We start from the raw sequence: 14,493 nt of genomic DNA, 5'->3' as shown, positions 1-14,493 counted from the left end.
CACTACATTGGCCAGGCTGGTCTCGAACTCCTGACCTCAGGTGATCCACCCACCTCGGCCTCCCAAAGTGCTGAGATTACAGGTGTGAGCCACCGCGCCCAGCCAGTTTTCTCCTTTTAAGTCCTGTGTGTCCAGAGAGGGGTGGGCACACTCACATTCAAATGCTGCCATCCCCCTGGCTCCAGGGACCCCTGCAGTTTAGGCTTCTCTGGGAAGCCTCTGCTTCCAGGTTTCTGCTCTGGCCCAGCCCAGGGGAAAAGAGCTTCCACTAAGATCTCTGCTGGGAGAGTGCAGAACCACCTGTCTACCAGCTTGGGCAGATGCTTGCCTTGAGTCTTGAGGCTGGGCCACAGCTGTAGTAGCAGGTAGAAGGGACAGGGTTGCACTTATAACACCACTATCCTCCCAGCCCTGGTTTTATCATTATCATCGAGAAAAATACAATTCATCAGCAGTGATCAGAGGTAATCTAAACATTCCAGACTAACTTAAATGTGACCTGTTGTGCCATGTCATTCTTTTCTAATTCAGAGCTCCTGGTTTGATTTCAGGTAAGCAAATGTATTTTGCTTTTGTTTTGCTTGCAATGTTCTAGGAAACGTGGCTATAAATAATCACTCAACTGTTTTGTCGGTCAACAGAATCACTGCTACTTTCCGTTTCATTGACGCCATTCATATCATGAGCTCAGGCACATGGGTGCTTCATAAGGCACTGCAAAGTTCAGTTTTGATGTGGTGTGATGTTCTGATCTATCTTCAAAGGTGAAGAAACCCATAGGATTCAGCGTCAAGCCAATCCATACCCAGGCACATCACAGCTGCGAGTTCGGGAAATCTGTGCGTTTAGGAGGCTGAGTGTGATGCTGGGAGTGTACTCAGGTAATTACACCTGGACAGGCCCTGAGGCACTGAGAAGAAGAGCGGGGGCCCTGGAGGCAGCCTGACCCACAGGTAATTCTCCAGTGCATAGCAGCCCTGCCTGGGGGAATGAGGCCCTGAGCCTCAGTTTCCTCACAGGGGCACTCACAGGGTTGCTGTGAAGGTCACGGGGTAATGTGTGTGGCACTTTGTCATACCGCAAGGCTCTGTAAGCGGCAGTTATTTATATTGTTACTTATGACACTGAACTAAGAGCTGACCCTGACGCTGCCTCCTCAGAAGCCCTAAGCCCTGAGTGGCCTGGACAGCGCCACACACAAGAGTTGAGGCAGGGGCTTTAAGATGGACCACCAGGGAAGCCGGGAGAGGGACCGGGACAGGGCTCCCACTTGCTCCTGGCTCACAGGGGCCCTCGTGGTCATCAGGTGGACCCCAACAGCTTTGACCGCTGACAAAGATTCCCCCAAGGGCCAGCCCATCTTACGCGCTACATCTGCCCCAGCAGCCTGTCACATGGTGGCCTCATGGGGACGCCCACCCCTGCACATAGCACTCAAGGCAGCTCTCCCACCTGCGAAGCTGTTTTTCTTCCCCTACAATCCACACCCAACCTTTCCAGGTCAATCCTGAAACCCCACGCAGGCTCCCCGACCACACCAGATCCTTCAACTCCAATGCGCGCACCAAGTCTCTTCAATAGGTACTTCCATCTTTATAATTCACCATTTTCTTCAGCTGTTTGTGTATTTCTCTAACCAGAAAGACAAGAAGTAGGAGTATTCAGATGTATAGTGACTGGTTATCGGTACTGATTTGAGAGTCTCTTGTCAAGCAGATGAGTGTTTCTTAAGGCCCACCACCTCTTTTCATATTCTTCTCTTAAAAACCACATTTTTTAAGGTCCGCAAACGTTTTCCAGAGTCAACAACTTGAAAGGTATGGAAGTTTCTTGCTTACCAGGGGCCGGGGGGAATTTTAGAATCTTTTGGGTAAATGAATGTTTAACATCCCCTGAAAGCTGCTGGAGAGCGGGAAACCTAGGACTGTCACAAAAGAACCCGCCTGTGCGTCGCCTCTGCCGACAGGGGCTGCGGACGGCAGCCACCCAGGGCTCAGCCACTGGCAGGAGTGGAGGAAGCACAGCTCCAAAGGTCACAGAATTGCAGTCCTGGATCTGGGTCCCTGCCAGCTCCTGGAGAGTGAGCGAGGGGCCGTTGGGCTGTGAATGCGCCATCTCTGGCAGTGGATGATTTCCTCATTCCTTCTACGATACAGACTCAAATGCCTCTCAGGCCCCGATGGTCTGTAGGCAGGGTGACGTAATCCCAACGAGGGTCAGAAAATTATTCCTGCGTTTCTCCAGGTTATAAGTGGTGTTTATGTAGTCTTGTCTGCTTTAATCTTCTTTTCTCGAAGTCTAGTGGAACACCTGTTTAACAACTTCCTGCCCACCCATCACTCAGACAAAACGCAGGGTTCCAAGAACAACGGAGAGCCACCTCCGCGGCCAGACCCAGGGTCAGATCAAAACAGAAACACAGCGTTCCAAGAACAACGGAGAGCCACCTCCGCGGCCAGACCTGGGGCCGGATCGCACGAACAGCTGGAATTTGGGGAACCACTTAAGGTTGGATACATTTGGAAGGAACAGTCACACAAAATAAAATAAATATTTAGCTAAGCTTTCAGATTCTGGAACTGTCAACTAATATAACTAAAAGTCTACTACCTCTGAAAGTATAAATCCGAAAAGCATTTTAAAAATGTCCATTTTTAAAAAGGGAAACTGCAAAGCCAAAGCAGCAGAAGAACTTGTTTCTAAATCATCTGTTTTCCCACATATCTGCTGCCATCCCCACCCTCTGCCCCACACGCCCTTCAAGTGACCAACTCCTCACAGGGACGACAGGCAGTGCTTTCATGATTCTTACCTTAACGATGCTGATAGGCTTTCGAGATAAGTGAAAACTTGCATACAGCAGAAATGTCAAAATAAAAATGAAGGCTCTGTACCTGAAACACAAAACAGTGGGAGAGGATGATATGAAATAACAGAAGTTATGTTAGGAATACATGTCACTGTGTTCTGAAATGTTCTTATGCTGTGTATTCTTCATTCAGTTCTACAGCAACTATCGATATTACTTATGTCACTATAATATTGGAACATTCAAAAATATTGCCACTTTTGCTTTGTCCACATGGAAACTAAACACTGTAAGAGACAGGAAAAACCAGACTGCTTTTCCTACCCTCATGCACAACACACCACATACCACACTTCTCACACTATATGTGTAGGGGTTTGCCCCATATACCAAGCAATTCTCCAGCTGACACTAGGTGTCCTCTAAGTGAATTCAATTCTGATGCTGTCCTTCAGGAGTCAGCATCAGCCCCCACAGGGCGGGGCTCCGGCCGAGGCTGCCCCGCCTCACATGCCAACGGCAAGCCCCGGGTTGTGGCCCAACTGGCTCTCAGCGTGGTTCCCAAGAACCCTTCCTCAGGTTTGATTAATTTGCCAGAGCAGCTCACAGAACTCAGGGAGACACATTTACTGGTTTATTATAAAGGATGTTACAAAGAATACACACAGATGAAGAGATGCACAGGGCGAGGAGGGATGGGGCAGGGAGGTTGGAGCTGCTGTGCCCTCCCCAAGGACTCCACCCTCCGGGAACCTCCCTGTGCTCAGCAGCCTGCAAGCCCCCCCACACCCTGTCCTTGAGGAAGTCTGTAGAGGCCTCAGTACACAGGCACGATCCGGCAGATCACCGGCCACCGGTGATCCTCTCCACCTCTGCGGGCTCCCTCCCCTCCTCAGAGGTCCACGGGTGGAGTGCCAACCTCTAATCACATGACCGGTTGCCCTGGCAACCCGTCCCCCAAGAGGCTGTCCTGGAGCCCCAGCCACAGTCACCTCATTGGCAAACAAAAAGATACTCAGCACTAAAGGCTGCAGGAGCTGTGTGCTAGGAGCCAGGGCCAGAGACCAAACGCATGTTTCTTACTACGTCACAACATCAAAAACATTCATTTATTTAAAAAAACCATAACCAAAGGGAAACCTGGGACTCAAGATGCACGCTTGAGTTTACAAAGCAATAACAAGGACGATGAAATGTTTAGTTTACAACAAAACTAACTACAAGTTTCTTGCGTAGCCTGCTATCCTGGGCAATTAAGATCATATTTATTTTTGGCTCTTTGGTTTCTATGCAACTTTTCAGAAGCACACAAGCAAGGCAGACATATAAATATTTCACAGCCCTCAAAGAGAAAAAGTCAGTGACGCTGGCAGGCTCTCAATAGGCCAATGATAGAAACACTGACACAAAGCCCTTCACTCAGTTTGGCTGGGAGAAAAGCAGCCAAAAGAGTAAGCGTGAGTGTAAGGAAGAAAGAAGAAAAGAAGGTGTCTTAGAGAGAAGATAAAGGGCAACTCCAGTCTAAGAGTCTCAACCACCGCATAGAAAAATACTTTTTGGGGAACAAAATGTGTTGGCAGAGAGAAGTTTGACAGGAGCGGAAGGCAAGTGGCAGCTCTTCTGTGTTCCAGGCACACCGCCCTACCCTGGAGAACCTGTCCTGTTTGTGGCCTGGGAACACCAATGACTTCAAATGGTGCCACCAACAACCTGAATCAATAGTTACCTAAGGCGGCATCCTACACAGGACAAAGAAAGGCAGCGTTTCCGGGAGGCCCTGGGATAAGGGGTCGCTTCTCCCAGCTGCGCATCTACGTTTTTAATGCTGGGATTTACTCCGAGGGAAGCTTTCCACGAGTAACTAAAATCCTAGGATCCCAGAGCTGCCTTCTTCTCTGGTCACCAGCTAAAGTAGGGTTCAAATAGACACTTCCAGATTTTTCTTAAAAAAAAAGACCCTATTTCAGGTGGGAAAGAAAGGTTGGTGGCTCAGTGGAACTCAAAACCACAACCTTTGGAATGCCTGTGCCTTAGGGGAAGGAACCGAACCAAACCAAACTAACTTGCAGAATACCTGCTGACTGAAGACAGAAATTCCCCAGCACTCTCTTCTTCATCAGGGAACCATCTCCCAATGGCCTTTCTTCAATTCTTCCTCTCCAAGCCCATGGCAAGGGCCAAATGGGAAAAAAGTGAAACTCTAAAAGACGGGCATATCATTTATCCCAAAGCCCAAAGAACAAAGGCTACGTGGGTAGAGTGGATTTGCTCCAGAAGCCCAGGCCTCTGTCCTGTTTCTGAAAACCATCCTTTCTGACAAGGAAAGAAAGTCTCAGCGCTTTGGATGAAGCTCTCTGTTAGGCCACCGCTGCGTCTCACGCCTTCAACTGCTGGTGCAGGAAGACTCCAGGCCACTGGGCTTCACTGGCCCTCAAGGCTCACTTGTCCAGCCCATAGCCTGACAAACTGGTCACTTCCACCCCACCTGCTTCAGCTGACTAGGGCAAGTAAGGCTGATGGGTGACCTTCATCAGCCCTCATTGGAGTACAGAGTTTCCTTCTCCAATGTCCTCAAAACGTGTGAACAAAGTTCTCAGGCCAAGTTCCCTCCAGCACCTTCCCAGTCAGTCTCAGACAAGTCCATGGAGCATCTCTCCTGCGCCCTTGAGGATTCTCCATCCACACTGCCAGTTCTATAGGTGTTATCACCCAGCTAGGAAGGATTTTGAGAACAGCAGTTCTGCCCTATGGGCTGTGGGTTCACATGTCCACTCACCACCCAGACAGCCCAGAAGGAAGGCTGTCTCCCTTTGTTGGGCTGAGGTCTGAAGAGTGCTGGGGCCCCGACACACACCGCACTCCCGATGGTCAGGGCTGCTTGGGTGATCAGGCCCTGGGGATGCGCTCTGGGCTCCTGCTTTCCTCTGCGGGATGACTCCCGGCTGGTGCTCACAGCACACACCCAGAGATGCCCTGAGAACACTGAGGAGCACACAGGTGGCAGCACATGCCTCTGGAACCTTCAGTTCAGCCTTGTGTGGAGGGAGATGCCTTAATGAGTGAGCTCCTTTGGGAAGAGTCACTGCCACAGTGTAGCCGGCCTGAGAAGCCGTCCTGTAGAATTGGGTAAAGGGTCCATTTACACAGGAAACTGGGATGTTCCTAAAGACTGAAGAGGAAAACCCTATATTTATTTAGCTGGTGTCAGGCCAACTCTGCTTCTATTTGCAAATTCGTCTTTCCTCCCTCATTTTCCTCATCTTCTGTACTTAGGACTTGGGGCTCGGGGATGGGGGAGGAAGTGGCTAGAGGCTGGACTTTCCTCTTTGAAAGGTCTGACTTCAGCTCCCACGGCCACTGCTACACCGTGGCAGCCACACTCGGGCCGCTGCCTTGCTGGTGGTCACCCCGACACGCCTGGCCTCTGGGTAGGCAGACGCTTCACTCCGCAGCATGGATGGACTCAAACCCCCAGAAGCCAAATAGCCCTCCAGAAGTCCTTTCTTATTTTGTAATTCTATCTACGTTTTCTTTATCGTTTATAAAGCAGATGTTTTGGATGATATGTTTTGTTCCCTTTTATTCATTTTGTACTGGGTTGAATATCGTCCCCCATAATTTCATGTCCACCCAAAACCTCAGAATGTGACCTTATTTGGAAATAGGGTCATGTAGACATGATTAGCTAAGGTGGGGGCATATTAGATAGAGTGAGCCCTAATTCCAATGACTGGTGTCCTCACCAGAAAGCCACGCAAAGACTCAGAGACAGACAGAAAGGGAGGCCATGTGGCCACGCAGGCAGAGACTGGCACGATGCAGCCACCAGCCAAGGACTGTGGCAGCAGCAGGAGCTGGAAGAGGCAAGGAAGGGTCTGTCCCGGGAGCCTGCAGAGGAAGGGTGGCCCTGCTGACGCTTTGACTTTGGACTTCTGACCTCCAGGGATGTGAGAGAGTAAATTCCTGTTGTTTCAAGACACCCAGCTTGTGGTACCTTGTTACAGCCGCCCCAGGAGGCTAATATAATCCTTTCATTTTTGTTTTGTGTTACGTTTAGACTTATGAATATAAAACAAATACAATAGAAAAATTGATCTGATCGATCTGCTCCTCAGTGTTCGGCTTACTTTTTGCAGTTATGACTACTTATAGCATGCCTGGCTTCCACCAATACAAAAAATCCCACGTTTCTAGCAAGAAAGCAGGTCTCAGCAACGACAGCACCAGATGGGGGTGCCCCTCTGAGCCTCCTCAGAGATGTTTTCGAAGACCACGTGTTCTCAGGTGAACGGCAGCCTGCTTAGGGTGACAGGCTTCCTGCAAAATATCTGTCTCCTTGTTTGAGTGCTATTACCTCAATCATATGCAAACAAGGAATAAAGAAACGCTTTTGAGAATTACTGAGTGATATGATTTGGTGCAGAAATTAGTCCAAAGATATCCTCACTTCAGAAACAAGGAAACCAGACAGAGAAGCGATGCCATGTCCTGTTCAGAGTATTCTGTCAGGAGGCGCAGGACGGCAGTGACACTGACGTTGGTCCTTGGTTAAAGTGCTGTCTGCCTCATCGTTCCTCAGTGAAACCACTATGTTTCCCTCTAAGTAATGAATATGGAATTTCTGGAAACCTATTCATTCTGAGATGATGTAGATATCCTGTTCCTCAAGCTGCCGCCCCACGGAGTGCATCCACTGGCGTTCTGTGCCTGCGCTGGGCAGCCTGCAGTGGCTCCACAGCCCCACTCCACCTAGTAGCCAGCGTCCACCGTACAGAGAGCGTGCATTTCTCCGACTTACTCAGTTACGTCCGGAGGACTCGTCAGAGTCTTATGCTATTCAATGGGCTATCATTCACGACGAGTCTCATTTATTGTAAATCTCAGATTGTCCTAGATTTGACAAGTCAGAGTACCTTTGTAAGCACTTCCTTATTTTCTGGCACAAGATGTTCCAGGCTCATCTTTTCCTTGCCCTGCCCCAGTCCTGGCATTGGCCAGGTCTCCAAGGACTCCTGACTCCTTTTAGTGGGAGATGCCATGCAGAAACCAAGATCCCAGACCAAAGTGTGCTCACTTTAGTGCTATTAATGTTCCCAGGACCTCCCAGCAGAGTGCATTTTACACACACATGCGTGTGCGCACACGCACACCCACACATACACACACACATGCACACACACACCCTTCTCTATTTCTATATCGACTGTCACCAGTTTATCCCGAGACCTTTCATTCCAATCCAGCCCCACTCAGTTCCTTCCAGTTCCCCTCCCCCTTCCCATGTCTGTAACTCCTTCTCCAGTAAAGAGAAAGCTGCCTCATTTCTATGGGATTTCTGTAAAAAACGCATAATCTGAATCTAATCATGAGGATGAGGAAATAACAGACAAAGTCAAAATGTGGCACATTCTATAAAATAAGTGGCTTGAACTCTTGAAACATAACAAGGCCATTGTCTCAGAAGAAGGAGGAAAAAAAGTCAAGGTCAGAAAGGATGGAAAAAGGCCGAGGAACAGTGCTAGATGAAGAGACTAGACCCATAGGATAATTAAATGCAATGTATGAACCTGACTAGATCCTGAACAGAAGAAGAAATGCTATCACAGATATTTGACGATATTTGATATCATTTTTAACATGGACCGTGGATTAGATAACAGCATCTTATCAGTGTTACATTTCCTGATTTTGATCTTTTTGCTGTGGTTTTGTGGTTTTATAAGAGAATGTCCTATTTATAGGAAGTACACACGGAAATATTTACAAATAAAAGGGTATGATGTCTGCAACTTACTCTCAAGTGGTTCAGAAAAGTGTGTGTGTCCAAACATATATGTACACACATGCACACACACACACACACACTGTGGGGGGGCAGGGAGATTAGCAGATGAGGCTAAATGTTAATCTTTGACATACAGCGGTTCTACAGGAACTTCTTACAGATGTTAGTAAGTAAGTTAAGTGAGTTTGAAATTATATCAAAATAAACTTACAAAATGAAGAAGCTAAACACTCACTAAATAAAACCAAATTGTTCAGGCACTTGTGGCTAGACTCACAGCAGACACGAAATGAGTCAAGAAGAGAAGCAATCTGGTTGAAGAACACAGACGCCCTGAGACACCCTGTGGATGCTCCACCAACCAGCAGGGCTGAGAAGTTGCGCAGGGCTGGGGGCCACCAGGAGGTTGGCGCGGAGGAGATGAATGGGCCCAGAATCCGCCGCTGTGGCATCAAAATCATTTGGAGCGGAAGGCATTTGCGTTCCTGAATTCTCTTAGCTACTGAAAAGCCGAGTTCCCCAAAAGAATTCAAAAGAATCCACCTGCTATAAATCCTGTCCCAAGAAGCAGCCAGGGAAGCTGGACTCTTACCACTGGAGATGAGAAGCCTCCATACTGCACTGAAACAGGAATGGTCACAAAACTATCACATCGCCCATCTGTTCCCTTGAGGGCCCACTTGTCTTTCCAAAAAGCCATTTGTTCACCCACAAGTGCCCTTCTCCCACTCCCGTTCCCCTGTGAAGGACGGCGCACAAGCCCAGAATTCTAAATGCCCCTTTGAGGGACACTTTTCTATGACCTCTCGTACATAAGTGGTGAAATCTGTCTTTTCTCTTGCTAGTCTGTCTTTTGTCAGTTTAATTCCCAGTTCCCCCAAAACAGAACCTACAAGGGGAGAAGCAAAGTTTTTCCTCTCCCAGAAGAGATCAGCAGGACAAGTTAGAGGCCAGGGGAGCCCAGCTTCAGACTCTGGGCTTGTCAACTGTTTCCTTCAAGGAGAATGGAATTAATGAGGCCACCTAAGAGGAGGATTCTCACAATACGCAAGGGGAGGTGCTCTCTGAACAGAAAGCAGCATTCTGAGCTGCACCAGAACATTTCATTTTCTCTCTGAAAGTTCTGCCCCAGCGAGGCCACTCATCTGAGCTCAGAGTTATGTAACTTACATATAAGTTATGTGCTTATTTCACCACAGTCGTTTGCTAACCCTGCTGGTAGTCTGTGGTCACTTTTCTGTAGGGACCATGATTCTTCCAGAAACCACTGGAGACCACGCAGAAGCCCAAACACTATCTGACAATGCCAGTACCAAGGACAAATGACACCTCAGTGCTGTTCTGGGTCACAGCCTCCACTGCCAGCAAGCAATTCAACTGTTATGGGCGAGGTCAGTGATTCAAGTTTTATGTGTTTTATAATGAAACTGGGGCAACACAACTATCTGCACAGTAGCCCTCACCTATACACAGCTCCATGGCAAGGGCCTGCCCCGCCAGGACTCACCACTGATCCCTGGAGAACGAGATGATGAAGCGAATGCCAGCGGGGAGTTGAGCCATTTACGTCGCCACTGACCACACAGCCTCAGTCGCAGAATAAGATGCTTCATAAATGGGTCATTAATCCCGGCTCCAGGTTCCCTCTCTGTTGCCCCTGCTGCTCCCACAGGCTGGAAAGCGTGGAAAGAAGGTGTCCTGCTGGGTCTTGTCCCCTTCCTTCTGGCAGTGGCTCTGCTCTCTACGAGGAGGAGGAGAGGCATTCAGAGTCCAGTGTCCTGACATTCACACATTCAGCATTACTGGCAGAAGTAACCACACACATGTACAGCAGCAGTACCCAGTCCTGATCAAAGCTGGACGTCTGATACAAGCAGGGGTCCCCACCACGAGTGTTACTAGGAAGAGGTGGAGTGAGGTGGAGTATCCGCCCTCAAGGCGGTTTGTTCTGAGAACCCTGAAATGAATTTCAAATAACGTTCTGATGGTGGATAACAAGGAACCAAGGAACTCATCTCTATCTGGGAGGCAGCTAGAGATCAACCCATTCACAAAACCAAGTATGTGTCCAGCAGCCACGCTATGTGCCCAGATACCAGGGCATGCCAGGGCGCTGGACTGGCTCAGTTCTACCCCTGTGGGCCAGGTCACCTATGAACCATAGTGACAGAGAAATGTCAGCCTAGACAAGAGGGCAGATCAAACCAATTATTTAATTGTGACTTTGCCATTTGAATCCAAAGGAGGAATGTATTTGCCTCTGTCTGCCTCTTCATTTTTCATCTTCTGTGGTCACCTCAGAGGTCACAGAAAATGACCTGATTATGAACCCAGGGCTGAAAGCAGAGCAATATAGGAAGGACTGGGGAGGGAGGCCTGAGAACTGAGAGGGGGCCCAGCACAGCAGGCAGGCCTGGTCTCCTGTGCCAACATCAAACCCATGACATTCCTGAGTCACTGTGTCCTCCAAAGCCAATCAGTTCCCCACATTCACTTTTGCCTCCCTGGAGAGTGAGCTTCCAAAAATGCACATTCTCCAAGATTTTCCCTTATACTACCTTTTACAAAAAGATTAGAAATCCCCGCTGAGCTTTCGTCCCAGGAGCCGCCCCTCATCTCTTCTATCTGCTCCAGTCAGAACTACACCTTTCTCCTAGGTAGGTCCTCCAGGGCCTGAACAGGTGGGATTCACCCCACTTCAATACCTCCTGTTCCAAGGCTGACCCTGGGCTGTGTAAGCTAAGGCAAGTCACTTAACTTTTCTGCCCCCTCTCCTTCCAGGCTAAACAATGGGGATGATGGCATCTATGTTGTTATAAACACGCAACGAGATAACCTTATGGGAAGCACTTGATAAGTAGCCTGGTATGTAGTAAATGCCCAACAAACACTAGCTGATATTATCCTCACTGCAAATTCAAAAGAGGAAGGCCCAGGACTGCAGGGCAAGGTACTACTTCCATCTCCTTGTCCAGAACCTAGCACAGACCACGTGCTCAAGAAACTCATGTTGAATGAACAGCCACAAAGACTTCAAAACTACGTCTGCTCAAACCTCTAGATCTAAGCAATCTTTTGCTCCAAATGGGTGGGCTCCAGTCTGGGTCTGGATCTACTCTGGGAAATGACTTTGTGATGACAGCTTCAGAGTAAAGAATTGGGTTCACCAGTGTCTGGAAACAGATGGTCAGAAGTAAACACCTTCCCCTCAAGTGCCGCTTCTCCATGTCTAGCGTGTCTGGAAACATTCCATTGCCATCTATGAAATAAATCAAAAACCTCCAACTCTGATAACACCTGTGACAACAACATCAAAGGCCCAGAAAGCACTGACAAGTCAAGAGGGGAAAAAAAACCTCTTTGATTACTTTTTAAAACAAGGATGAATTCTTTTCCCTGTAAAATGGGTGAAAGAAGAATGCTATAAATTCTCATAGTGAGTGCAGTTAAGACGTGCAAAGACAGTGATTTTACATTTGGGATGTTAAAGAGCTCAACTAATGAGGCCCTTCCTCCCTAGCCTGTGCAGCACCACAGAAAACCACTTCATTTCCAGTGGGTCAAGACCTCTGGAAGCATGAACCATGACTGACACGCTCTCATTTGAGCCCTGTGACCACCCTGAAGAGGCAGGGCGTTCGTTTCACAAGGGAGAAAAATGAGGCTAGGCGGCTTGCCTGGGTCAGCTGGACAAGTGGGGCAGATTCCAGTTTGTCCTGTTTCTCTGAGCCACCTCCTCCCTCCAGCCACTCTTCCTCCTGCCCATCCCTTGCAGCGAAAGGGCAGCAGAATGGGAGCAAATCACTTGGTTTACACCCAGTTTTTGGCACACAGCCCAAGTACATAAAAAGAAGAGATACTTTTTTAAAAAGTCACTCTCTACAGGTGCCCCTGGAACTTACCATTCCAGGGAGTTTTCGAAAAGTGGCAGAATGTCCACTTTCATTGCACTGTCAAAGATAGCAACTTAGGCTGGGCACGGTGGCTCACGCCTGCAATCCCAGCACTTTGGGAGGCAGAGGCAGGCAGATTACTTGAGGCCAGGAGTTCGAGACCAGCGTGGCCAACATGGTGAAACCCCACATCTACCAAAAATACACAAATGAGCTGGGCATGGTGGTGTACACCTGTAATCCCAGCTACTCGGGTGGCTGAGGCATGAAAATCACTTGAACCCAAGAGGTGGAGGTTGCAGTGAGCTGAGATTGCACGACCACACTCCAGCCTGGGCAACACAGCGAGACCCTGTCTTAAAAAAATAAAAAAGATAGTAACTGAGGAAACGGCCCATTAGAGCATCTTTATTACAACCTGTAAAACCTGTACATGTACCCCTGAAACTGAAAGTTAAAAAAAAAGGAAAAAACCCTGAAAGACACATGGTTTTATACCCACCTCTTGAAAAAACAAACCCACCCTAGGCAACTGTAAAACAGAATGAGCTGAGGGAAAGATACATTCACAAGCTCCACTCCCAGACCCACCCACTTGTGATCTGTGCTGCCTAGAAGGTTCCAAGTAATCTGCAGAGGCTCAAATAATGGGGATAGGAAGTGAACAAAAAGGTTCAACAGTCTTTTTAGGACTGAGGTGCCATTACACGTAATCAAAGTGGCCCTACAGATACTTTAAATAATCTACTTCGTGACTTTTTTTTTTAAACTGGGTCTCACTTTACAGGCAAAGATGGGTGAGAAATGCAAAAGTTTTCATGCATTTTTCTTTTTCTTTTCTTAAATTAAGAGATATACTACAACTTCCTGTTCAGAGTGTGCTCTTTCTATGGCTTTTTGCTTTTAAAGGCGCTTTCCATATTAAAGATGAATGAAATGGTCACTATCTCTTTCCGCTTGGCTGAAGTACAAGGAACCTGAATTCCATTTGCACCACCTCCCTTACCTGCCCCCAACCCCCTACAAACAGAACATCACAGGTGGGCTGCATGAAACAGAACGTGTAAATGCAGTTTCAAAATGACTTGGTGAATCACAGGTCTGGAGCCAGATGTTTTCAAGCTTGCTCTAAAAGGTGATTAATAAAGAAACAACGGGGGGAAGTCTAAAATATGTATCTACTTACACAACTTCAGGCAATTTAAGTTCAAAGGCCGGCAGGCAGGCAGGCACTTTCCAGGCAAAAAGCTAAGGGAGACCCGGAAACGGCAGGTTTTAGCAATTCCTCCTTTGGAGATTCAAACCTGGGGCTGGGGTGTTGGCGGGGAGTGGGGGTGGTAAGGGGCTTGGCCAGTACCCTTCGTTCAAATGCAAATCCTTAGACTGTACGTACCTTCTTGGTCACCGGGATCACAGCGTGGGCCGTAAGGGCTGGAAGGCTGGTGGCCAGCGGCTACGGGACTTTGCGGCGCGTCAAGCCCTTTATTATAAACCCAGAAGGTCGCTGTCACTCGCATTGGCCAGGAGGCCCACGGGCTCCGGGAACCAGCTGCTCAGCCGACAAACAACGCAAAGGCCCAGGGTGCCGGCGCTCCGAGCCAGCGTTCTGTGCCGGCTCCTCCCTGGGCGGCTGGTCCCCGGAGGAGGTGAATTCCGCGGGCACGCCCACGTCCCCATCGCGGCAGACAATGCGCAGGGTCCCCTCCTGCCGGCTCTGGACCCTCAGCTGTCACCGCGGCCCGGGCCGGGGTGGGCAGGGGACCCGGCAGGACAGCTAAGCTCGCCCCTGCCGAGGACTCCGTGGAGCGGCTACTGGCCCCGTGCCCGCTCCCTCTGCCTCCACTTCCCCGGAATCCCAGCGTTGCCCCGGTCCGGGAACGCCCGGCATTGTCGCCTAGGGCTACTCTTCTAGATGTCGCATTTCAAAGACTTCCCTCCGCGAAAACAGCTTGAGACCGTCCCCGGCTCTCCGAAAACATCCAAACCAGCCCCGACTTACCCCCAAA

At 48.9% G+C, this 14,493-nt stretch overlaps 1 protein-coding gene across 3 annotated transcripts in view; it reads right to left on the bottom strand.

The window, feature by feature from the left end:
• The window catches only part of SLC37A1 (solute carrier family 37 (glucose-6-phosphate transporter), member 1), a 96,676-nt gene that overhangs the window by 63,285 nt on the left and 18,898 nt on the right, over positions 1–14,493 (bottom strand). For 2 of the 3 annotated variants that reach the window (XM_011954092.1, XM_011954090.1), the window contains exons 3-4: positions 10,102–10,335; positions 2,813–2,894 (exon numbers count right to left, since the gene is read on the bottom strand). In XM_011954092.1, the coding sequence (XP_011809482.1) occupies positions 2,813–2,894; positions 10,102–10,157 (138 nt within the window). In that variant the 5' untranslated portion in view covers positions 10,158–10,335. Of the gene's footprint in view, positions 1–2,812; positions 2,895–10,101; positions 10,336–13,880; positions 14,491–14,493 lie in introns of those variants that run through there. The other variant, XM_011954089.1, reaches the window with a different exon arrangement.

Source organism: Colobus angolensis, unplaced genomic scaffold (assembly GCF_000951035.1).
Source record: "Colobus angolensis palliatus isolate OR3802 unplaced genomic scaffold, Cang.pa_1.0 Scaffold38, whole genome shotgun sequence".
Taxonomy (NCBI): domain Eukaryota; kingdom Metazoa; phylum Chordata; class Mammalia; order Primates; family Cercopithecidae; genus Colobus; species Colobus angolensis.
Note: the sequence above shows the minus strand (reverse complement) of the source record. Positions and strands in the feature narration are given on the sequence as shown.